The sequence below is a fragment of the Coenobita brevimanus genome, chromosome 57, assembly GCF_032717465.1.
Source record: "Coenobita brevimanus isolate Jiangsu-jjx chromosome 57, ASM3271746v2, whole genome shotgun sequence".
Classification (NCBI taxonomy): domain Eukaryota; kingdom Metazoa; phylum Arthropoda; class Malacostraca; order Decapoda; family Coenobitidae; genus Coenobita; species Coenobita brevimanus.
In genome coordinates this window covers 33,382,174-33,409,014 of record NC_137010.1, presented here as the reverse complement: position 1 = coordinate 33,409,014, position 26,841 = coordinate 33,382,174, and the positions used below count along the sequence as shown (strand labels likewise).

General features: G+C 40.7%; 1 protein-coding gene across 2 annotated transcripts in view; it reads left to right on the top strand.

Moving 5' to 3' along the window:
• LOC145402140 (serine hydroxymethyltransferase-like) overlaps positions 1-26,841 on the top strand; it is a 155,219-nt gene that overhangs the window by 127,861 nt on the left and 517 nt on the right. For both annotated transcript variants that reach the window (XM_080274257.1, XM_080274259.1), the window contains exon 9: positions 24,272-26,841. This exon is cut by the window's right edge and continues 517 nt beyond it. In XM_080274257.1, coding sequence (XP_080130383.1) covers positions 24,272-24,438 — 167 coding nt within the window. In that variant the 3' untranslated portion in view covers positions 24,439-26,841. The remainder of the gene's footprint in view (positions 1-24,271) is intronic.

Below are 26,841 nucleotides of genomic sequence, written 5' to 3'. Positions count from 1 at the left end.
AGTCTAGGGCGTCGTGAAGCCTTGCGAACTTTTCAGCAGCAGCCTTCAGCTCCATACCACGTACCATCACACCAGCAGCACGTTGCTGTCGATACCAAATCACCGTGGAACGGTCAACTTCAGCAAACTTGGGAGTAAACATCATCTTCCTCTCCACGTTACGTTTGCTTTTCGACAAGAAGTCAGCCGTGTACTGCATGAGTTTGTCTCGGGATCTCTTAATATCAAACAAAGTAGATTGGGCCGGGTTGAACTTGTGGAGGATGCGTGACGAAGACCATCCCTCATTTACTTTCTCCAATATCTCCCTCTGCTTCTCCAGAGTCAAAACCACTCTCTTCCTCTTCTCAGGCAGCGGGGCCATCACCACACACACAAAGGAGAGGCACGAGAGCAGTAGGAGTGCCTGCAGCAGGTAAGGCACCACCACAAAAGCGAGCACATGGGTAGCCATGACGACGAATGTTCACTCATGACAAGAGACGGGCGGAAAGTGGGGAGGATGCAGGGGCGCTCTAGTGGATGTCGGAGGAATGACGCACCACAACAAAGCTGTCCTGCGCCGCGCGTGCCAAGTTCAAATTACGGGCGGGAAAAAATCGGATTTTTTCCCTAATTTTTTGCGGTTTTTGGACCATTTTGGGAATATTGGATCCCGGGACGATTATGTCCGTTAAGTGGGGATGTCCGGAAAGTAGAGGGATTACTGTATTTTTGTGACATGTTGGCGGGTCATCTGGTAGATCAGAAAAGTCTGCATTTTATGAAATTCAAATCCATAAACTGTTCCTGCCATCCAGGATTCAGACTTGGGTCCATCAGGATTGCAGGCCGCCTCTCTGCCGATTCTGCCACCACCTTACACACACACACGCACGCACACACACACACACACACACACACACACACACACACACACACACACACACACACACACACACACACACACACACACGATACTAAAAGAATGCAGAGAACAACTGGCAGATAAGATTCACGGTGTAATTTTGTGTTCTCTGGAAGAAGAGAAAGTGCCTTGGGAATTGAAGAGGTTCAGTGTGGTACCAGTTTATAAGGGAGGGAACAAGGAAGAACCCCTGAATTATAGACCAGTGTCCCTGACCAGCCTGGTCACAAAATTGTTCAAGAGAATATTGAAAGACAGACAGATAAAATATCTGGAAGAGATGGACATTTGGCAGTAAGTCAGTTTGGATTCAGAAGTGGAAGCTTGCGTTTCCAACTTGTTGAACTTCAGCTCTAGGGCAATTGACATGCTACAAGTTAGAGATAGATGGGTGCATTGTGTGTATTTATATCTGGGGAATGCCTTTGATAAGGTACCCCACAAGCAACTAATGTGGAAATTGGAACACATAGGAGGACTGAAGGGGAACCACTTGGAGTGGATGATACTTCTTGAGAGACATGCAAATGAGGACAGTAATAAAGGACAGGATATCTGGATGGAGAGAAGTAACAAGTGAAGTCCCACAGGGCTCTGTGTTAACACCCGTAATGTTCCTGATTTACGTAAACGATATGGTAGGTGGAATGCACAGTTATGCAAGTCTGTTTGCTGATGATGCAGAGATCATGAGGATAGTATAAGTTGAAGAAAACTGTAAAATGCTACAGGAGGACCTGGATAGGATTTATGAGCGGAGCAGGATGTGGGAAATGAAATTCAGCTTTAAAAAAAATAAAATATTGGAAATGGGAAAAGTACCAAGAGACCATCACTGAATTATTTGATGAGTAATAAACCACTCGCAAAAATGAGAGAAGAGAAGGACTTGGGAGTGCTGGTCCAGGATAATTTGCCATCCAAAAAACATAACCAAGGTAGTTAGAGAGACGTATAATCTCTTGAGTAACTTACTGTATGAGTAGCATTTCATTACATGGATGAGATGATGAAAAAATTGATAGTGGCCATGATTCACCCTAGGTTGGAATATGTGACAGTAGTGTGGTCCCCACATAAAAAGAAAGATGTAAACAAGATTGAGAGAGTACAAAGAACAGCAACCAAGATGGTCCCTAGCTTGGAGGATCTGTCGTGCAGGGAAAGGCTGCGAAAGCTTGATCTACCTACCTTAGAAGAAAGGAGAGAGAGAGAGGGTTGACATGATTGCAATGTTCAGGGTGATGATGAGAGGGGAAAAAATTGACAGAGAAGATCTGTTTGTATGGGATGGGAGAGTAACAAGAGGACACAGAATGAAACTGAAAAAGCCAAGTTGCTAGGAGGATATCAGGAAATATAGTTTTCCACATAGATGTGTAGACCAATGGAATAGCCTGGACAAAGAGATTGTCCAATCTAAAAACTTAAACGATGTCAAATCAAAATTTGACTTACTGAGAAACGGAGACGGGACCCCTCGAACGTAGCTCATTCCCTGTTTTATCACAACTAGGTAAACACACACACACACACACACACACACACACACAGTAAGTAAGTAAGTACTTATTGACCACAATATCCAGTTACACATACAGGATTTCAAACAACAATAAACCTTAACATGATAAACAGCACATCAGATATTAGCAAACAATTATGGTCCACAAAACAAGCGAAGTATTAAAGGGTTGATCAGTGCATCTATATAGCCTTAATGAAAGATGGAAATCATTACACTTCTGATTAGTAACGTAACTACAGTTTAACCAATCACCTTTTTTACGAAAAAAAAAAAATCCCAATGATATGGTTAGAATAAGAGCACACAAAATGAATTAAATACACTTTAAATAACATAGGTTATGATAAACATTATAGTACACACTAGCCAAAACAGGAAAGGACCTTATACACTATCTCCTCAATAGGAAACTAAGCATTGTCACTACACACACACACACACACACACACACACACAGTTACTTGCCTTTTTCAAGTCTGTAAATGCCATAAAAATTAATTGTAGTCCTCACCTGTTATCACCACCACCTTCCTCACTGCAAAAAGTGTTTTCTGATGCATGTATTCCCTGCATTTGGAAACTGCCTTGTTCATCATTCACAAGATATCGTACTTTTCTTGTTTACCCTTCCATTCTCCTTCACCTCACACTTGGCGTGCTTATTCTACGATAATTATACTGTACATGCTGCAGTCACCAGCTTTCATCCACTTCACTGTTAGAAGCTTTACTCATCGAGGATTTTTTGTATATCCCCCAAACAACTCATTGTGTTCTCATATCTCAGTTTACTTTGTGTGTGTATGTGTGTGTGTGTGTGTGTGTGTGTGTGTTTTCTTACCTAATTGTTCTTACCTAATTGTATCTTTACAAGAATGAGCCTTTCTCGTACTGTCCTGTGTCTTAAACCATTTTTATCGTACATATCCTTAAATTTGTGAATTGTTTTGCCACACACTGTTTCATTTGGTAGTGCATTCCACTGATCAATTGCTTTATTTGGGAAACTACATTTACTTACGTCTTTATTGCCTCTCTTTTGATTCAGTTTTTTTGCAGTGTCCTCTTGCTGATGCTTCTCCATAGGTTATGTAATCATTTATGTCTATTTTCTCCTTCCCTGATATGCATTTGTATAGCATAATCATGTCACCTCTTTTCCTTCTCTCCTGTAGTGTTGGTAGATTCAGTTTTTTTAGTCTTTCTTCGTAGCTTAGCTCCCTTAAGCTTGGTACACATCTTGTAGCGGCCCTTTGTACTTTTTCAATCTTACCTATGTGTTTTTTGATATGAGGACTCCAGACTACTGATGCATACTCCAGGGTTGGTCTGATGAATGATGTTATTATCTTTCTTAGCATGTCTTCATTTATGTATGTGAACACTATTCTTATATTTGCAACCAGTGTATACATGTTCCGTACCTTCTCACTGATGTGGTCAGCCGGAGATAGTCTGTTATTGATAATCACACCTAGGTCCTTCTCTCTTTCTGATGTGTGTAGGGTTGTATTTCCTAACTTTTAATCCCAATCAGGTCTTTTTCCACTTTTACCAAACTTGATTACGTGACACTTGTCCACGTTGAATTCCATTTGCTATGTATTACTCCATTCTTGAAGTTTATTTAATTTTTCTTGTAGCTCTTTACAAGAGTCTGTTAGTAATTCTCCATTGTATTTTGCATCATCAGCAAACATGTTTAGATAGCTTTCATTTCCAGTGTTACTGTCTATATCATTTATATACACTAAAAACATGATTGGTGCCAGCACTGAGCCCTGTGGAACTCTGATAGTCACTTCTCTCCATGATGAGTTGTTTCCCCGTAGTACTGTTCTCATTTCTCTTTTTCTGAGAAAATCTTGCATCCAACAATACAGTTTGCCTTGGATTCCTCCTTGGTGGTTCAGTTTCCATGAAAGTCTTTGGTGTGGTACTCTGTCAAATGCTTTCTTGAAATCTAAATAGATACTATCCACCTATCCTTCTCTTTTCTGTAATGTGTCTGTTACTGTCATAGTAGCTCAACAGATTAGTAACACATGATTTTCCTTCTCTGAAACCAAACTGTCTTTCTGTTGTCATATTTTGTACTTGTAGATGATTTACCCAAGCTTTTCTTATAAACTTTTCTAATACCTTGCTTACAACACTGGTTAGTGATACTGGTCGGTAGTTGAGTGGATTTTGTCTATTCCCTTTCTTGGATAAGGGAACAATGTTTACATTCTTCCAAATATCATGTAGTTTACCTTATCTCAAGGATTTCTTGAAAATTAAAAATAATGGTTTACCTAACTCCTTTTCACATTCATGTAGCACCCAACATGAAATTTCATCAGGACCATTTGCTTTTCCTTTGTCTAATTTACTTAACTCCTCCTGTATTTCTTTTTCTGATATTTATATATCTGGTAGTATGTATGGGCATGTGTGTTCCACATCATCCCTCACAATATATTCTTCTTCTGTAAAACCTGATTGGAAATTCTTATTTAGTGCTTCACAAATGTCCTTCTCATGTGTATAGGTGATTCTGTCATCCGTAATGGATTGTATTTTATCTTTTACTTTGGTTTTGCTTCTGATGTAGCTGTAAAATAGCTTCGGTTGATCACTACTTTTATTTATGATATCCTCCTCAACCTGTTTTTGGGCTTCCCTCCTTATTCTTGTATAATCGTTTCTTGCCTGTTAATAGTTGTTATATGCCCTTTCACTATTGTGTCTTCTTTATCTGTTCCACAACAAATCTCTTTTTTCTTTTGATTTTTTACATTCTGTATTGAACCATTTCTTTATTTTCTTTTCTGCTTCTTTGTGCTGTGGAATGTACTTCTGGACTCCTATTTCATAAGGTTCACTGTATTTTTTATATATAGCATTTAAATCTTGTTTTCTAAGCTCCTTTTCCCAATCCTTTTCTAAGAAGCACTTTTTTAGGTCATGATAGTTTCCCTTTTTATAGTTTAGGCTCTTTTTGTAATTTTCATTGGGTGATATATTAAATTGTCAGTATTGTTTTCTTGCCAAGTAAATATAAGATTTAGCATTCAGGGTGCATCGAGTCCTCTTTTTCTGGTGTATTCTCTTACATGTTGCTTTAGGAAAAACTCTTGCATGTGCGTGCGTACGTGTTCTTACCGTACCTAATTGTATCATTACAGGAATGAGTCAAGCTTGTACTGTCCTGTGTATTAAACTATTTTTATCATACATATCCATAAATTTATTAATTGTTTTGGCACACGCTATTTCGTTCGGTAGTGCATTCCTCTGATCAGTTGCCCTATTTGGGAAAAAATGAATTTCCTTTCCTCTTTATCTCCTCTCTTTTTATGCTGTTTTTTGCAGTGTCCTCTTGCTGATGCATTCCCATAAGTTATACTGTGTATTCATTGATGTCTGTTTTCTCTCTCCCTGAGATGAGAGGAGACATGACTATGCTATAGCATAATCATGTCTCCCCTTTTCCTTCTCTCCTGTAGTGTTGGCAGATTCATTTTTTCTAATCTTTCTTTGTAGCTTACATCTCTTAAGCTTGGTACCCATCTTGTTGCGGCCCTTTGAACTTTTTCAACATCTTTCTCAGCATGTATTCATTTATGTATGTGAATGCTATTCTTATATTAGCAAGCAGTGTATACATGTTCCGTAACTTCTCACTGATGTGGTCAGCTGGAGATAGTCTGTTGTTGAGTATCACTCCTAGGTCCTTCTCTCTTTCTGATATGTGCAGGGTTTTACTTTCTAACTTGTAATCCCAATCTGTCCTTTCTTCCACTTTAACCAAACTTAATTACATAACAGTTGTCCACATTGAATTCCATTTGCCATTTATTGCTCCATTCGTGAAGTTTATTTTATTCTTCTTGTAGCTCTCTACAAGAGTCTGTTAGTAATTCTCCTTTGTATTTTTGCATCATCAGCAAACATGTTTAGATAGCTTTCATTTCCAGTATTATTATGTATGTCATTTATTTATACTAATTATAATTGGTGCCAGTACTGAGCCCTGTGGAGCTCCGCAAGTCACTTCCCTCCATGATGAATAATTGCCCCTTAATGCTGTTCTCATTTCCCTTTTTCTGAGAAAATCTTGCATCCAATAGTACAGTTTGCCTCAGATTCCTCCTTGATGGTACAGTTTCTTTAAGTCTTTGGTGCTGTACTCTGTCAAATGCTTTCTTGAAATCTAGATAGATACTATCCACCCATCCTTCTCTTTTCTCAGGTTTTCCAGTATCTTACAACACTGGTTAGTGATACTGGTCGGTAGATGAGTGGATTTTGTGTATTCCCTTTCTTGAATACAGAACAATGTTTGCTTTCTTCCAAATATCAGGTAGTTTATCTTGACCCAAGGATTCCCTAAATATTAAATATATTGGTCTACTTAACTCTTTTGCACATTCATGTAGCACCCAACATGAAATTTCATCAGGACCATTTGCTTTTCCTTTGTCTAATTTACTCAACTCCTCCTATACTGTATTTTTCTGATATTTGTATATCTTGTCAACAAGTGGGTTGGTGGAGGGTTAGTGCCCCTCCCTGTAAAAAAAAATAACTCGGAGTCAAGTGGCCACCCCTTACGGGATTATGGCGTCTGGCAATAGATAGATAGTAATATGTGTGGGCATGCATGTTCCATATTATTTCTCTCAAAATTATTTTCTTCTGTAAAAACTGATTGAAAATTTTTATATAGTGCATCACAAATGCACTATTGTTCTCTTGTGTATAGATGATCCCCTCGTCCGTAATGGATTGTATTTTATCTTTAACTTTGGTTTTGCTTCGGATGTAGCTGTAAAATAGCTTAGGTTGATCACTGCTTATAATGTCTTCCTCAAACTGTCTATGGGCTTCTCTCCTTATTCTTGTATAATTGTTTCTTGCCTGTTTATAGTTGTTATATGCTCTATCACTATTGTGTCTTCTGTATCTATTCCACAAGTCTTTTTCATCATCCATCATGCAATCCTATGTTGCCCCATGAGGAGCATAGGAGCCCGGGGTTAGGCAGTTGGTCCTGACATTTAAGATGAGAATGACCAACCTCACTCATCCCTGAGTGGCATTATGTGAGCAATAAACCCCAACCACCCCTTGGATATAAACCTTCACCAGCTCAATCCGATTGGAGCACAAAAATTACCCACTAAACCACCAGGCGCCAAAATTTGGTTATATGGTTACCACCCAGCGTAGTAAATAGTTTCCTGGTGTACAGGAAACCATTTGGCTTGTCACTCGTGTAGAGTCAACCACAGGCAGAAGGAAGAGGAAAGAATGAAGGAATGAAAGACAGAAGAGGGAGTGTAAAGTCACCCGTAGGCAGAAGGACAAGGAAAGAATGAAGGAAAGAAAGATAGAAGATGGAAGGAAAGAAGGATGGAGGAGAGGACAGGGCAGACACCCAAGAGCAGCACTACATTGAGTGAGTGGATGGTGAGTGCCCTCACCTACCACAAAGTCTTTTTTAATTTGATTTTTTACATTCTGTATTAAACCATCTTATTTTCACTTCTGCTTCTTTGTGCTGTGGGGTGTAATTTTGGATTCCCGTTTCATAAAGTTCGCAGCATTTTCTATATATAACATTTAAATCTTGTCCTCTAAGCTCTTTTTCCCAATCTGTTTCTAAGAAGTACATCTTTAGGTCATTGTAGTTGGCCTTTTTGTAGTTAAGCCTTTTTTTTGTAACTTTCAGTACTGTTAACTATGTCATATGCAGTCCTGAAGTTGCAGTTAAAACTGCGTGGTCGCTTTTGCCAAATGGAGAATGATACATTATATTGTCAATATAATTTTCTTGCCTAGTATATATAAGATCTAGTACTGATGGATCACCAAGTCCTTTTTTTCTGGTGTTTTCTTTTACATATTGTGTTAGGAAAAACTCCTGCACAAGATCCAAGAGCTTTTGATCCCAACAGCTTTCATGGCTTTTTATATGTAGAGTATTCCAATTTATATTTGTAGAGAAATCACCATTTAATATAATTCTTTCAGATTTCTCTTCCATTCTTTGTAGTAATATGTGTGTGTGTGTGTTCTTACCTAATACTTACCGAACGGTATCTTAACAGGAATGAGTCAAGCTTGTACTGTCCCGTGTATTAAACCATATTTATCATACCCATCCATATATTTATGAATAGTTTTGGCACACACTATTTCATTCGGTAGTGCATTCCACCGATCAATTGCCTTTTTTGGGAAACTGAATTTCCTTACGTCTTTATCGCCTCTCTTTTTATGTAGTTTTTTGCAGTGTCCTCTTGCTGATGCTTCACCATAGGTTATACTCTATATTCATTGATGTCTATTTTCTCTTTCCCTGAGATGCATTTGTATAGCATAATCATGTCTCCCCTTCTCCTTCTTTCCTGTAGTATTGGTAAATTCAGTTTTTCTAGTCTTTCTTCATAGCTAAGATCCCTTAAGCTTGGTACCCATCTTGTTGCTGCTCTTTGTGCTTTTTCAATCTTTTCTGTGTCTTTTTTTAGATGAAGATTCCAGACTACAGATGCATACTCCAGGGTTGATCTGATGAATGATGTTTATTGTCTATCTCAGCCTGTCTTCATTTATATATGTGAATGCTATTCTTATATTAGCAAGCAGCGTATACATGTTATGTACCTTCTCACTGATGTGGTCAGCCGGAGATAGTCTGTTACTGATAATCACCTCTAGGTCCTTCTCGTTTTCTGATATGTGTAGGGTTAATCAAACTTATAATCCCATTCTGGTGTTTTTTCACTTTTATCAAACTTAACTACATGACACTTGTCCACATTAAATTCTGTTTGCCATTGATTGCTCCATTCATTACGTTTATTTAATTCTCCTTCTTAGCTCCCTGCAAGAATCTGTGTTAGTAATTTTGCTTCGAATTTTTTCATCATCCGCAAACATACTGAGATAGCTTTCATTTCCAGTGTCACTACAGCATTTATATATACTGATAACATAATTGGTGCCAGCACTGTGCCCTGTGGAACTCCGCCAGTCAATTCCCTCCATGATGAATAATTACCCCTTAATACTGTTCTCATTTCCCTTTTTCTGAGAAAATCCTGCATCCAACAGTACAGGTTGCCTTGGATACCTCCTTGATGGTACAATTTCCATAAAATTGTCTTTGGTGTGGTACTCTGTCAGACACTTTCTTGAACTCTAAATAGATTCTGTCCACCCATCCTTCTCTCTTCTGTAATGTTTCTATAACTCTATCATAATACAGTAATCACTCTACTATCCGGACACCCAATATCCGAACATCCCCACTATCCGGACATAAGAATGTTTCATACTGTACTTTTTTCCATACTATACTTACCTCATTTCACTCTTTAATGTCCTTTATTGGTGTGAATAGGGTGTTAGGAGCTAGGCATGTGCAGTAGGAAGGTGTTTTTCTGAGTTAGGCTAGGTTAGGGTCCATAAGTACCAGTCCAGGAGCCAGTCACCAGAATGTTTATTATTGTATGAACCTACTTCTAAACCCTCATTTTATGTTTCTTTTGCATTTATTTCAGTCATTTATGTGCCTTATTGGTGTGATTTGGGTCTTAAATAGGTGCTATGCATGTCCAGAGGGAGTTGTATAGGTGTTTCTCTGAGTTAGGGTCCATAAGTACAAGTCCATAAGCTGGGGCCCAATATCTGGACAGAACCAATATCCGGACCTACCTATGGCTCTATTATGTCGGATATTGGAGTGATTACTGTAGCTTAACCCGTGGCGTCCCGTCGACGTTCTTTGACGTCCACATGTGTTGTCACTGCCAATCCCGCCGACGTATGTAAACGCGAAAAAATTGCAAGGTCCCTAATTTGTACAATTTTCAATTTTCGCGAGTGATTTTTGGTACGTATACACGTGACACCTTCCTCTACAAGATGCCAGGCAGGGACAATGCCTTACCCAGCATGACCTCCCCCCCCCCCTTGCATGCCATTGTCTCAGCAATTCACCTGTTATCAGTGACCTGGCCAGTATAGCCATGTCATGCCACAGTATGAAATTCAGGGCCAGAGAGATTCCCCAATCAGTGACAATGTGGAGGACAAACTTTACATAGCATTAGAGGAAGAAACAGTTAGAAATGATGATCAGGTAATGTGGCAAAAAAAGGTCAGGTATTAGTGAGTGAAACAATGCTTATAATGCCTATATAACTGCTTGAAAACCAATATACTCTCGTACTACATATAAATTCGTACCAAGTAAATAAATAAATACCGTTTATGAGTGGTGTGAAATAGTTATCCTCCCATAGAACTCGTTTTCTTTGGTGCCAGCCTGATAGAAAACCCAGTAAGGTAAGGAGGTACTCCTACCTGTATTGAGTATTTTAAACCTCAGGTGAGCGATTTCTCTATGAATTTTCGATGTTTCTCACCAAAAGCGAAGGTTTGAGCCAAAAAAAAAAAAAAAAAAATCCATAAATGGTCGGGATTGGGGGGAGTCAGTGATGGAAAAGTGGTCGGGATGGGGCGGGTTAAGGGAATAGATGGTTGTTACTTATGAAGGTACATTTGTTTTTCTTATATTTGTCTGATTTTTTTTATGTTTTGTTACTTTATATGAGCAATAACATCCCAAAGTTTGAGTAAATTTGGTCGATTAGTTTTTCCAGAAAAAAAATAATATATGCATAATACGTATAAAAAAAAGAGACGAGAAATGGGAAACCAGGGGAAGTGTGTGCATCTGATCTTTATGATATTTGGTAGTTTTACAAATAAAACCCTCATTAATAAATTGCTCTAAAAGTTTTTTTAACCCTCTCAGGCACAGTCACGTGATTCGCGTTCCATGTAGTTTGTTACAAAGAAGCACAGTCACACGAATCGCGTTCCTAAGCAGAAAAAACGCCGTCAAAAGAAAAGTTTTCGGCCAATTTGCATCAAATTTTGGTTCTTTCCAGTGTGTGCATCTCTTTTCCGAGGTAAGCATTTGGCAACACTGTGACTGCTCTGATAAGACAGTGCATAGCAGAAATATCGCAGTATCTCACGACCAGCAGGGCATGAGAGTAGCACAGCTGTCAACGTCCCTTTAAACCCGCCATTTTCCCCCTCCCACCCGAGGCAGAAGCCATAATTGAAATACTGTACAGTATTGTGATTGTACAGTGTTTTTTACTATAATGTGAAGTGCTTGTGTTTATGGAACATAGATATATTGTCTGTAAATCATTGGGGCCCGTTATCAGCCGTTAAGCCTGCAGGCAGTGTGGTTTGTTATAACAGAGTTTCCACTCTGCTTCACCCTGCTCATAAATGATGTATTTTGCCTTTATATAGTGAAGCCAATACTTATATTTGTGAAACATATAGTGCCTGGATTGGTGAAATAACAGACCTACCATAGCAGGCATTGTGCATGCTATAGAGATATGCAACAGTCACTAAGGAAACAGGCGGTCACGTACGCCATAGAGTCGGGAATAATAGACGAGTTGGGATGGAATCATGTGATAGTATTTTGTATTGCGTATGGTTTAGTGTGAAATATACATATGAAATTGTGCAGCGATTGTTCACAGAGAAATATTTCATGCATTGACTGACTTAGCTAAATCATAGTGCAAGTTTCAGAGACAAGAAATATGCCACAGCCACATATACATACGTATGTCGTGCAGCGAATGTTTGTGGAGAAATCTATTGCGTGCATCGCATGTGTTTTAGGCAAATGTATCACAAGGAGAGGAGAAAATATGCCACACACATACAAACACACACACACACACACACACACACACACACACACACACACACACCGCTCGCTGGTGGTGGTAATGTTCTCGCTTGCCAACTGGTGGACGGGAGTTCGCGCCTCGCTCAGGTTGCGAAAAGTTTCACTGACGAAGTGGGTGGTTACTGTCCCCCTTGAGCAAGGGGACAGGTGTGTGCGTGTGTGAAGGTCACAGCCTTGCCCTTAGATCGGACACTATGAGCTCTCAGCTCCCTTCCGGGAGGGTAAAAGCTGACGATCACGACCATCGAGTGATCCTGACTGACCCAGTGAAAAAAAAAAAATTACACACACACACACACACACACACACACACACACACACACACACACACTACATAAACTCATTATCTTCATGCTACTGCCAACATCTCAACACCTATGGAGGAAGTGAGTTATCCATATTTTGTTGATTTGTATATTGACCTATTTCTATAGTTCAATATTTTTTATACAAATAAGTACTGTAATGTTTTTTACAATATTGCTCACCCTTGTGGAATGGTTGTGGAGAGGTTGCATTAAGACAACTAGACAAAATTCAGAATAAAGCTGTTAGAATCATTAACAACCCTGCCATTACATATAAACTACCTCCCCTGCAAGTAAGAAGGAATGTTGCCTCCCTTGCATTATTTTACAGATATTTTTTTGGCAAATGCTCAGACGAAGTTGCGTCCATGGTGCCACCTCTCCATGCCTTCCCTCGTGCTACACGGGCATCTGGTAGCGCTCATGACTGGAATGTCACTCAGCCATATTGCAGAACTTCTGCCTATCAGAATTCTTTCATTCCCCGAACTGCATCTCTCTGGAACTCGCTTCCCCAGAGTTGTTTTCCTCCAAATTTCAACCCACAACTGTTCAAGTCTAACTGTTACAGATATTTTATGAATAGAGGACACCAATAATCTGGTGTATGGATTTTTTTTTTTTCCCCCATTTGTTTTTTCTTCCTCCGTTCGGTTATTTAAAAAAAAAAAAAAAAAAAAAAAAAAAAAAAATATGAGATGTAAGAAAGTTCAGCTTCAGTATCAGAACCTAGCAAAAAGACTAGTGGTCATGTCAAGTTTCTGACAGCACTATCAAAAACCTTATGATATTTTATGTGTATACTTTGAGTAAAAAAAAGAAAGTAATAAAACGTAACAAACGAAAATATGTAGCCATGGGTGAGGCAGGGAAAGAATGTTTTTTATTGTGTGCGGGTGAGGAGGAGTATTCTAGGTTTGTCATCCAATTACTCCAAAACTATTGAACATATCGATTTCCCGTAAGAACCATGATAAAAGAGCACTAAATTCTACGTATGTTCATTTGCAGAATATAAGCCTCTGGGAGCATTTTCTATTGGAAAAGTTGGGGGAACAGACTGTTTTGGTAAAGTCGATAGCGCTCGGAGGAGTAATCTCACTTTGTCAGCCAATTACAGTAATCCCTCTAATATCCGAACGCCCAATATCCGAACATCCCCACTAACCGGACATAATCGTCCCGGGATCCAACATTCCCAAAATGGTCAAAAAAAAAAAAAAAAAAAAAAAAACCCACCCGTAATTTGAACTTGCCGCATGCGGCACGGGAGAGCATTGTTGTGGCGCGTCATTCCTCTGATGTCCGATAGAGCGCCGCTGCATCCTCCCCACTTTCTGCCTGTCTCTCGCCGCGAGTGCACGCTTGTCGTTATGGCTGCCCACGTACTCTCTTTTGTGGTGGTGCCTTACCTGCTACAGGCACTCCTGCTGCTCTCGGGCCTCCTCTTAGTGTGTGTGATGATGGCCTCGCCACCTGAGAAAAGGAAGAGAATGGTGTTGACTCTGGAGAAGAAACGGGAGATATTGGAAAAAGTAGATGCGGGGTGGTCTTCTTCCCGCATCCTCCGCGAGTTCAACCTGGTCCGATCTACTTTGTTCGATATTAAGAGATCCCGAGACAAACTCATGCAGTGCACGGCTGACTTCTCGTCGAGAAGCAAACGCAACGTGGAGAGGAAGGTGATGTTTACTCCCAAGTTTGCTGAAATCTACCGGTCCACGTTGATTTGGTATCGACAGCAACGTGCTGCTGGTGTGTTGGTACGTGGAACGGAGCTGAAGGCTGCTGCTGAGAAGTTCGCCAGGCTTCATGACACCCTAGGCTTCAAGGCATCCGAGGGTTGGCTCTTTGCGTTCAAGTTACGGCATGGCCTTACCAACCGTAAAGCTCATGGCGAAGCTTTGGACGCTAACGAGGATGGAGTTGACGAGTTTCGGCACAAGGTGAAGGGCTTGATCGTCAGGAAGGGCCTCACTCTCGGTCAAGTCTACAACGCTGATGAAACTGGTCTATTCTATCGCTCTTTGCCAACAAACACTCTAGCCGAGGAGACAGAGAAGTGTGTACCTGGCCGCAGGCTCTCCAAGGAACGGCTATCTGCTTTGTGTTGTGCCAATGCTAACGGCATGCACCAGCTTAAGCCCGCTGTTGTTGGCTGTGCAAAGCAGCCTCGGTATCTACGTGGGATGATGGATGTTCTTCCTGTCGTCTGGTACCATTCTTTGAAGGCATGGTTTATAGCCGTGATCTTCAAAGACTGGTTCCACCGCCACTTCGTCAAGGAGGCCATCAATTACTAAACGGAGACACTGGGAATCCCACGCGACCAGGTAAAGGCCCTCCTTCTCCTCGACAGTGCACCTGCCCACCCATGCGACAAGGACTTGGTGGCTGAGAATGGCCGGATTAGGTGCATGTTTCTGCCACCTAATACGACTGCTCTCATCCAACCAATGGACCAAGGAGTGATCGTGGCAACAAAGCGCCTATACTGACGGAAGTTCCTGGACGAGGTGATGGTTGTTCTCAAGGACGAGGACGAGTGCAGGGAGGGACGGGACACACGAGGCCAGCCGACTTTGGAAAACCTTCACCGCTACAACATCAAGTCTGCACTGTAGAATTGGGCTAGTGCATGGAAGGAAGTCTCTGTGAAGACTCTGGAAAATGGTTGGTCTCGTCTGCTTCTCGGAACGGATGTGGAGTACGATTTTCTGGGGTTTGATGTGGATGACTTCCATGCACGGCTACGTATGCACGGCGACGATGTTGGTGTGGACGATGTTCGTGAGTGGTTGGATGATGACGAGGGCGATCCTGGGTATCAGACATTGTCTGATATCGAGATCGCGTCTTCAGTTGCAGGTGTCAGTACCGAGCTTGAAGATTCCGACGAGGAAGGCGACGATGATGCTGACTCCTCTCAGCAGGACACTACTCCAGCCAGCCCCTGAGCTCACTCCGGGAACACCTAGAGTTCGTCCTTGACTACCTGGAACACCCGTACTGCGACAGGGAGATGGGGCCCTTGGGACTTGGGGAGGAAGTGCGTGCCTTCAGGCAGAGCATCATCAATCGTCAGAATTGTCAGTTATTGCGCCAATCAACCATTGACAGTTTTTTCAGGCCCGTGACCCCCGCTTTGCCCAGCCCTGGCTCCACTCCATTGCCTTCCCAAGACAGGCCCTCATGCTCCGAGCCACAGCCCAGCACATCAGCCACGGTGGAGTCACTGCTCGACGTGAGTTTGCGTCTGTCTTCACAGTCGTCTGCAGTGGGTACACCATCACCACAACCCAGCGACGCACCCCTAGGTCACCTGCCAGTGTTACTCTCGGACTCTGACAGTGAATAAACAGCAAGAACTTCTCCACTAGACCACACGGGAATTTACACTGTTGTGCAGTGAAAAGAAACAGTGTGTTGTGTTAAGGATTTACAGTTGTGAGTGAAAAGACTAATTTGGAACAAAATCTAACGTAAATAGACTTGTTTGTTTTTGCTTTAGAAAATTATTAGAAGAATGGGAAAAGTTAAAGTGCAGAGTGCAACACTTAGTAAGTTACAATGGAGCATTAGTTAGACAAGAGTGCGCACTGTGAAGAGAACGACTTCTGAGTGCGATTGACTAGGTTCAGTGCAAGACTTCATGAACAGTGTTCTGGAAGTGCTCCAGGAAATCCTTCTTACTGTCAGAGTCCGAGAGGAGGCGGTTATTCATCGAGGTGGACATGGACTTGCTGTAAGTAGGCAGAATGTTTCATACTGTACTTTTTCCATACTATACTTACCTCAAACACCTCATTTCACTCTTTAATGTCCTTTATTGGTGTGAATAGGGTGTTAGGAGCTATGCATGTGCAGTAGGAAGGTGTTTTGCTGAGTTAGGCTAGGTTAGGGTCCATAAGTACCAGTCCAGGAGCCAGTAACCAGAATGTTTAATATTGTATGAACCTACTTCTAAACCCTCATTTTATGCTTCTTTTGCATTTATTTCAGTCATTTATGTGCTTTATTGGTGTGATTTGGGTCTTAAATAGGTGCTATGCATGTCCAGAGGGAGTTGTATAGGTGTTTCTCTGAGTTAGGGTCCATAAGTACAAGTCCATAAGCTGGGGCCCAATATCCGGACAGGACCAGTATCCGGACCTGCCTATGGCTCTATTACGTCGGATATTGGAGGGATTACTGTACTCGAAAACTATTGGACGTATCGATTTCCTGTAAGAACCATGATAAAGAGCAGTAAGTTCTACGTATGTACAAGACATAACAATGTAATATCTATGATAAGAATTCATTGTTACGTAGGCAGGAATATTGCGTATGCTGTGCACACATCACGAAAGTGATGTACGGACGTGAGTTCCCAGTCGTTTTTGGTGATGTACTCGAAAACTATGAGGCGTATCGAAACCATTTTTAGGTCATTAGAAAGCTCGTGAAATTCTGCATAATATTATGCAATAAAAACATAACATGTGTGAGAAAAGTTCAGAATTAGAGCTCCTTGAATTTTTTCAAAATTGGGTTTCAGTTTTTGGCTATTTTCTTGAAAACTACAAATCGTATCACAACCGGATTTGTCTCTTTAGAAAGCTGACGAAATTCTCTATCAAAACCTCTAATAACATTTTCCTGTATGATGGAAAACATTCGTATGGTGATGTTGGGAAGTGAACGTGACGTAGCGAAATGTTTATTCACGGCCGCCTAATGTTGTTTTATTCATGTTTTCCTGTTTTTTTTGTGGTGCTTATCAGCTAGAACAAACAACGACGAATAAGGTGACATAGGTTTCATGGCAGTATATTGATGTTTGGGTGACGAAAATAAGGAGAGAATACGTGTTATCTGCTGCGTGTGGGCAGCCGGGCCGGGCGGCCTTGCAGAAAAAATCGTTCACCGGAAAACTTACTGAAACTTATCGTGCACGAGAGGGTTAATATGCTTCACCATTGGTGGACAAAAAAATTCTCAAAGTGCCTATGTATTGATCCCAAATTTTACCTCCATTTTGTCAGGTTCAAAAAATCATTACAGTCATGTTTGTCACTCTGGGGGGGGGGGGAAACATTAATTCCTCTTTTTGTAGGTGTTTTGCTTTTTGTCTTATGTTCAAAACTAATGGAGTTACATGACTCCAAAGGACAGTAAGTTTAGTTTAGAGGTAACACTCGTTTTCTGTTGACTTCCTGTGTCTCTACAGTTAGAAACAACTTAGGTACTTTTTTATATTTTATGAGTTAGGACTAGGTGTTGGAGAAGACAAAGTCAGAGAAAAAGATGTAGAAAGGTGAGGTGGTGGTGGGGGGGGCAGGTGAAGGAGGAGGTGGCGATGGTGGAGAAAGAATTGCTGCTTCCAACACATTTTTGTTCCCTCGAAATGGTGTCAAATTCTTCTCTGCTGCTTCCTGACGTTGCAGTATCTTCTTAGACAGTTGCCCAATCTTCAAAAAGTGTGCAAAAATGATGAAAAATGACCAAGATTAGCGCAGACTGAGAACAGGTTGAGACCAAGGCTGGCACATCTCACCTCTCCCAGTGTCATATCATCTCGGGTGTTTCCTGCCTCGCTGCCACCCTCCACGCACTCACACCCCCGTTGCCAGATATATGACAATTTTTGCAGAAAAAAAAAATCAGAAAAAAAGTGGTCATATTATACATTGGATAGAAAATGGAGATCTCTGCAGGGAAATGACCTCAAAATTGGAATAACAAAATATTTTTTTTGAAAGGGAAAGAATTGTCGTATGGCTGTCAAAATTTTACACAGAACAAGTGATACTCAGAGCTATTTTATGGGGTAACTCGCAAAATGCTTTTGTCAGTCGAAAGTCAGTCCCTGCTGGCATCCACTCCTCTTAATAGATTAGTAACACATGATTTTCCCATTCTAAAACCGAACTGCCTTTCTGTTATGATACTGTGTTCTAAATGGTTTACCCAAACTTTTCTTATCAGCTTTTCTAGTATCTTACTTAAAATACTTGTTGGTAGTTGAGTGCATTCTGTCTATTCCCTTTCTTGAATGGGTGAACAATGTTTGCTTCTTCCAAATATCAAATAGTTTTACCTTGACCTAAGGATTCCTTGAATATTAAATATAATGGTCTGCTTAACTCTTCTGCACATTCATGTAGCACCCTTCCATATGCTTTTCCTTTGTCCGATTTACTTAAATCTTCCTGTACATCTTTTTTTGATATTTGTATATTAGGTAATATGGCTGGGCATGCTTTTTCCATATCACCTCTTTCAAAATTCTTATGTGATTGGAAGTTTTTATTTAGTCCTTCACAAATATCTTGCTCTTGTGTATAGATGAACCCCCTCCAGTAATGGACTGTATTTTATCTCAAACTTTGGTTTTGCTTCATATGTAGCTGTAAAATATCTTAGGTTGATCACTACTTTTATTTATAATGTCTTCCTCAAACTGTCTTTGAGCCTCCCTTCTTATCTTTGTATAATCATTTCTTGCCTTTTTATAGTTGTTATATGCCCTCTCACTATTGTGTCTTCTGTATCAATTCCAAATCTCGTTTTTTCTTTTGATTTTTTACATTCTGTATTAAACCATCTCTTCATTTTCATTTCTGTTTCTTTGTCCTGAGGGATGTAATTTTGGACCATTTCATAAAAATCACAGAATTTTCTATATATAACATTTAAATCTTGTCCTCTAAACTCCTTTTCCCAATCTGTTTCTAAGAAGTACTTCTTCAGGTCATGACAGTTGCCCTTCTTGTAGTTTAGACTCATTTTGTAACTCATTACTGTTAACTCTGTCATATGCAGTCCTGAAGTTGCAGTTTATTGCTGCATGATCAGATTTGCCAAATGGAGGGTGTTACATTATATTGTCAGTATCATTTTCTTGCTTAGTAAATATAAGATCTAGTACTGATGGATCATCAAGTCCCCTTTTTCTGGTGTAGGAAAAATTCCTGCACAGGATCCAGGAGCTTTTGATCCCAACAGCTTTCATGGCTTCCTACATCTAGAGTATTCCAATTTATATTTGCATTGAGAGCTCAAATTAATATAATTCTTTCAGGTTTCTCTTCCATTCTATGTAGTAATGTTCTTAACCTCTGAATTGTACTTTCTGCCAGGTCTTCATATTCGCCTCTTTCCCAAGTGCAGGTCTTCATATTCGCCTCTTTCCCAAGTGTATGTTTTGGGTGGCATGCATAATTTTGCCACGGTTACTTTCCCTCCAGATGCATTAATCTCCAATGCTATCGGTTATACTTGTGAGGGTGTATCTAGTTTTATTTCTTTGACTTGTAGATTTTTCTCAGTTAAGATTACAATTTCTCCTCCTCTTCTAAAATTTTTGTCTCTTCTCCATGTATTGTATTCCTCTGAGTTAAGGGTATCGTTTGATATCTCTGGGGTTAATTTTGTTTCGGTTAGGCCAATAATATGTGGTTCTTTTTTTTTTGGGGGGGGGGATAGTTTCATATCTAATAATTTAGATACCATTCCATATACACTCAATCCTCGTAAATCGCGTGTTCATAAATCACGGATTCGTAAATCACGTCTAAGTGGCCTTGAGAATGCCTCCAACCTTAAATCACTGTTAAGTCACGAAAATCGCTGACCTAGGCACTGAAGTGGGCCTTTTCCAAGGAGAACCGTAAACCACGGCATTCAAACTGAAAATCGCGACCCAACAACCAATCACCATGCGTCCCTGGTGGCAAGTGTGCATACTAATGCTGCCATGTTGTTGTTGTTCTTGTCCTGCCAGTCTGCACACTACAAACCGTCGCCGTGGAGTACGAGAGTTACCTGCCTTTTTTGTGCAACTTCCCCCCGCCTCCTACCTGTCATGGCCCCTCCCGACCCCCCGATGAAGCGCTCAAAGGAGTATGGCGTCAAGAAGCTGCCGCCGTTGTTGTACAGTCAACTTTTGGAGCTCATTCGTTGTGTTGAGAAGGGAGAGAAGTTTTCAAAGCTGGTGAAAGAGTTTGGGAAGAACGAGTGCTGAGAGGTTCTAAGTTCTTCCCAACACCACCCCACTCCATTCACTTACGCAACTTCTTCATAGGATTAAGGTGAGATCCCTTAACATTGCTTATTTCTATATAATACATGCACTGAATATTCCTAAATTTGTATGTTTGTGTTTGATGGTGCTTAGATGGGCATAGGTAGGGTGCTGTGGGGGCGGGTTGGCCGAAATCCAGACTCAAATTAATTTTTCACATAAGAGTTATTATTCATAAATAACGGAATTTGTAAATCACGGCAGTGGTCCAGACCCAAATTGCCACGATTTACGAGGATTGAGTGTACAGTTGAGTACATCACCATAATCATTTTGTTTACATACTTGCCATAGCTTGAGTCTACTACCTCCCTTCTTTTTATTTCCTGTTAGTTATGTACCTCTTTTGTACCTGCAATCCAATTACTTTGTAAAAAAATTTACTCTTCCTCTGATTAGTCCTCGTTCTTTGTTTTGCTTCCTCCCTCTTCTCCTTTAATATTTCCAATTCCTCTTGAGTTAGGTATCTTTTTATCCATACTTTTTTAAATTCCTCTTTTTCCATGAGTTTGTTTGCATTTTTTAGTATTTTCTCCACAGTGTTCACACTCTGGAAGGTTACTTTCATGGGCCGTGACTTAATTCTCTCATATTTCCCTAGCCTTTTGTGTTTCTCTATGTCTTTATCACTGATTTCATCCGATACTTCCTTCAAAATGTTCATTATATTTGCCATCTCCATTTTGTTTTGAAGTTTTGTTTTTTATTTCTTTCTCATGTGGTAGGTGGGGGCGCTCACCATCCACTCACTTGATGTTGTGCTGCTTTCGAGTGTCTGCACTTTCCTCTCTTCCATCCCTCTTTCCTTCCATCCTCTTCTGTTCTTTCCTTCACTCTTTCCGTGTCCTTCTGCCTACGGGTGACTTTACACTCCCTCTTCTGTCTTTCTTTCCTTCATTTTTTCCTTTTCCTTCTGCCTGTGGGTGACTCTACACTGAGTGACAAGCCAAATGGTTTCCTGTACACCAGGAAACCATTTACTACGCTGGATGGTAATCATATAGCCAAATTTTGGCACCTGGTGGTTTAGTGGGTAATTATTGCACTCCAGTCGGATTGAGCTGGTGAAGGTTTATATCCAAGGGATGGTTGGGGTTGATTGCTCATGTAATGCCACTCAGGGATGAATGAGGCTGGTCACTCTCATCTTAAATGTTGAGACCAGCTGCCTAGCCCCGGGCTCCTACGCACCTCATGGGGCAATGTAGGATTGGATGATGGATGGATGGATTTCTTTCTCATCTATACTAGTGATTACTATAGATTTGTTGATATTTGCTGAATCTTCGACCACTTTTGGGTTCTTTTTGGTGATTTCTTTCACTTCCTTTCAAATGCTTTTTTTCTTCAACTCGTTTTTGTCTTTCCTTACTTTCACCATTTCAGCATACGTAGTTTCTACATCATCATTTGTAACATTGCATCATCACTTCGTTCACCTGGGTTATCTTCTCTTCAGTATCACTGCTTTGGTCAATCAGACTGCTTGCTTCCCTAATTGTCTCTGTATCATTTCTGACCTCCTATAATACACTCATGGTTGACATCTGTACTTCCCATTTCAGTAGTCTTCCTTCTAAGTGAACCCACCTCAACTGACAGCTCATCTATTGTTGTGCCTTTTCTGTTTAATTCCTTTACTAATTTTTCATTTTCTTCCTTGTGCATGGATAATTGCATCATAATTTCATCTATTTCACTTTGAAAAGTTTTCTCCAGTTTCTTCACTTTCTCTAATCGTCATCATCATGATCATCATCTGGACCTCCTTTCCCACCCTAGGACAGAGTGAGGAGTAGCATGTCCAGACAGCCTGAGTTTGCCCAGTCCAATGGGCCATACTTCCATTCACTCATCATTCAAGCCCCTGGAATCCTGGCTCTATCTGATGCACCCAAAACATTCACCACATTCTGTAGCTATGTACAAACGTGTCCAGTAGAGTAAGTCTGGGCACTGTCATGTTAAAAAGGGGCACCAAATCCTTGATTATGCACTTCCCACAACATTCATCCAGGCAGCTTAATCTCTTGGCAGTCCCCTAGCCTCACTGACTTCCAAACCTCTCGTCCTCATACACTCATCCACCATATCCCTCCACCTTCTTGTCCTACCTTGCCTGGTTCCTCCTTCAAATTTGCTTAGATATGCTTATTCACCATTCTGTTGTCATCCATTCTCTCCACATCACCATACCATCTCAGTACACTCTCTGGATTCTGGTGTCCACAGACTTCCTTACTCCACATCGTTCATGAATCATATCATTTCGTATCCTATCCACTCTCTGTACTTCACATACTGTACATTCCTGAACTGTCCCATCTCCACTGCTCTTACTCTTGACTTCAGTTTCATGCCACACCATAGTCTCACATCCATATGTTAAAGTTAGCACTAACACACTATTAATGTATTATATGTTTTCCATTTCAACAAGTTCTTGGTAGAAATCATCATCCTGTATTCTACCTTTACTCCTTTTCTTAACCCCTTCCTTATTCACTTTACTAATGATGATGCTCATCTTGTGGTATTTCACTTGGAAAGATCACTTCCACTTACAGGTATGCATCTCGCAGCTACCTGCTTGGTGACAAACAACACCCAGCTGATGATGCGTTGGTCAGCAGATTCTTGCACTAACTGAATGTTTTCTGTTATTTGGACAACACTTTTGCTTATACTTGCCCTGCTATATAGAACATAGTTTAGTTTAATCAAGTACAGAGCTTGGCTCATAAAGATACTATTTAGGTGTGGCCAGTGTGAAGGGAGGTGACAGACATGTTGCCTCAGGCATTGCCTTAACCCGCTGCATGCCGGCTATTTTTAGCCCTAAGGGTCACCCCAGTGCCGGCCTTTTTTTTTTTTTTTTTTTTTTTTTTTTTTTAAATGATAGATTTTGGTGTGGAAACAATGAATTTCGCCATTAAAATGCCCACCGAGGCTCGGAAATGAGTTTTATTGAGTCCTGCATACTCGTGTACAGGTATAGCCTCTTTCTCACACTCATCACATACATGAGAGAAAGCCATTTTCTTTGTAAGGTATACTCAGGTATTTATGCTGGGAAGGTATAGCAGTGTTCAGTACACTTTTCTGATTACTTACTACTTCAGCATCTATCACAATTTGTGTGTCATTCTCACTGTGAATGCATTATCGTACACTTACTTGAAGATAGATACAACCTGACTTCATTATGTACAGTCCTGGCACTTACAATAAAGTATTTACAACTTGACTTCACTATATAGTCCTTACACTTACAAGAAAATATTTACAACTTACACTTATATGAAAATATTTACAAAATACCTTCACTATGTACAGCAGTGGAGAGGCACACAGGCAGAGTGAGCGTGAGGGGGGGAGCGAGTGAGTGTATGGCCTTGACAGCCTGGGGGATGGTAGAAGAACAGTTACCGTACATGCCTGTCAATTTTTACCCACGATTCTTGAAAAATGCAGTCACAGTGTTTTTTTATTTTAAACCGTTTTAAAACGGCACTGGCACGCGGCGGGTTAATGTGTGTGTGTGTGTTTGGGGGGGACAAGTGTGTGTATGAACATGTAGACAGATAGGTAGGTAGATTAGTAACCAGTTTGCCATTATTTCTTGACTATGTTTTAACTTTGATGATTAAATTTGCTCTTCATTTTTCCTACACAGCATTCAAGATTGCTAAAGATGTGCAAGCCAAGTCTGGCCCCAAGTTGGTTGACTTCAAGCGTGTTCTGGCTGAAGATTCAGAATTTAGAGAACGGATTGAAGAGCTGAAGGGGAGGGTGGAGGAGTTCGCTCGAAAGTTCCCCCTCCCTGGCCTCCCCGATCTTTAAATGAAGAAAGGAGTAAGGTGGATAGTGACACAGATCAAAAGGTTATAGAAGGCAGTGAGAAGGACATGGAGATTATAATTAAAAAATGGAAAGTGGAGAATTAGCATTCTGAATGATGAGACATAATTTGAAGGAAGTACAGTACTGATAATATTGACTAGAAGTCGTAAATTTGAAAGGGAGGTAATGAGAAGACAGTTACAGTATACAGTACTTGTTCCATCACAATCATAAAGGAAGAGAACAGTATTTTGATTGGAAGGATTAAGAAGTGGATACATTGACAGCAGACTTGACTAGACATTGCAATGCTCATTTAGTCTATTATTAATCACACACACACACACACACGTCTATATATCTTGCCCCCGCACAGTGAATGTATTCAGAGTAAATGATTCGCCTAGTGAACGAGCAGGGGATAATTAGGTCCACAAAACCATAATTAATGAGTTGAACTCCGAGTGAACGAAATTGGGGGAAAGAGTGGGCCATAACTGCCATCTCCCATAGTGAACATTCCCCCCCCTCCTTTAGACATTGCACAAGAGGCCAGATCTGAGCAACCTGTTGAGCAGAATCCAATGGAGGATGAAGATTTGCTTATGTAGAAGATCAATAAAATTCTGGTGGCAGTGGATGTTCTGAGAGAAGAGGTCAAGGCAAATGAAACCAGCTACATTAGGACACAGGAAGTGCTTAGTGGATTAGAAACCACTTTTTGTTATTACATTGAAAGGCACAATATGGAAGTCAGCAGAAGAAACAAACACTCGTCACACGCCACTGCCGAACTCAAGAACAGCAGCAACCAGTTGCCTCTACATCGTCTTCTACACTTCCTGGGGAAGACGATGATGATGTGATGTCATTGTTGTCATCTTTGGAGTTTGAAGGTTTTATGGAAGAGATGAATGAGCTAGAGGCACGTGGGCAAGTGTGCAGTCAGGTGATGAGGGCGAGACTGGTGACGAGAACAAAGGAGTGGAAGGTGATGTGGTGGGGACACCCGAACTGTATCTCCCTGCCTCAGAACCACTTGTATTCAAGCCAATCAGGACTGGCACCTGTTTGATTTAAGGTAAATAACCATGGGTTTTATATTTTAAGTATCTTTACTATATGTGTTTAAAATGTGCCCAGAAATACATCTCTGTGACTCAAAAAGTGGACTTTGAGGGAGTGGTGCCACCCATAAGCTATTTTTCCCTAAAGATATGTTGTTCTCAGTGAACACGCTCGTCTGCCGCCCATAAACTCGGTCACTTTGCGAGGGCACTATATATATATATATATATATATATATATGTATATATATATATGTGTGTGTGTGTGTGTATATATGTATATATATAGTCATCTTGCCTAAAATGCGCCTTTGTGAAGTGTGTCTCGCCTAATGTGCGGTGGGGGTCTGACAATAATTAATTATTTAGAAAGTGCATTTGCTACTTGCAGTGTGCAACAGGCATGAAAAATTGAGGCAAATATGGTATTCTCTTGCAACTTGCGAGCATAATTTGTAGCGTGCGATGCTTAAGGGTGGGGCTGGTGAGTATGTGTGGTGGGGTGCAGCTGGTGTGTGAGTGAGTGGTGGCGGGAGTCCTGGTGGTGGCCACAGCAGCAGGACGATGATGTAATGTCTGTAGTGTCTGACCTGGACTTTGAGGGTTTCCTGGAGCAGCAACAGGCAGCACCTAACTTAGTGCAAACTAAGATGTGCATTCCATAAAACAGGCCACACAGTATTGTGCTTTAACCCTAGATAGGTAATATTCTGAAACGGTCCTTATTCAGGTAACCTGGGGTAGAATCAACCCCACGAAGGAAAAAAATTGTGGAAAAGTAGTTCTTTTACATATATCAGTGTAAAAATACACATGAGTAAACTTTCACCTTTATGCTGTGTTTTACTCCTGAAACTATTATGAATTGAAAATTAAAAATATTTTTAAAAAATTAACGAAAAAATCCATTTTCGAAAAATTTGAAATTAAATTATTAACAAGTTGAAGCTGAGATAGGCCCAATCCCTGTAGAGGCACAGATTGATGAAGGGTGGAACCTCTTGTAGCCCAGAGCACAATCCCCAAGGATGAAAAGTGAACCTGGATAAGAGGGAAAAAATAGTCACTATAGGTATATAACCTGGGGTAGTTTCTACCCCAAAACTGCTGGGGGGGGGGGGCACATCTAGGGATCCTATAGGGGGTGAAACTTGACCCCCCCCCCTCCTTCGGTGATGTCTGGATGAACAATGAAGCTACTGAGTGGCCCAGGCCTGGGTGATGTGTGGCATTGGTATGGCAAGCAAAAAAAGAAAAACAAAAGATGTCCTGGGATAGAAAACACCCCAGGTTACCTATCTTGAGTTAAGAGCATTCGTTAATCACTGGCACAATC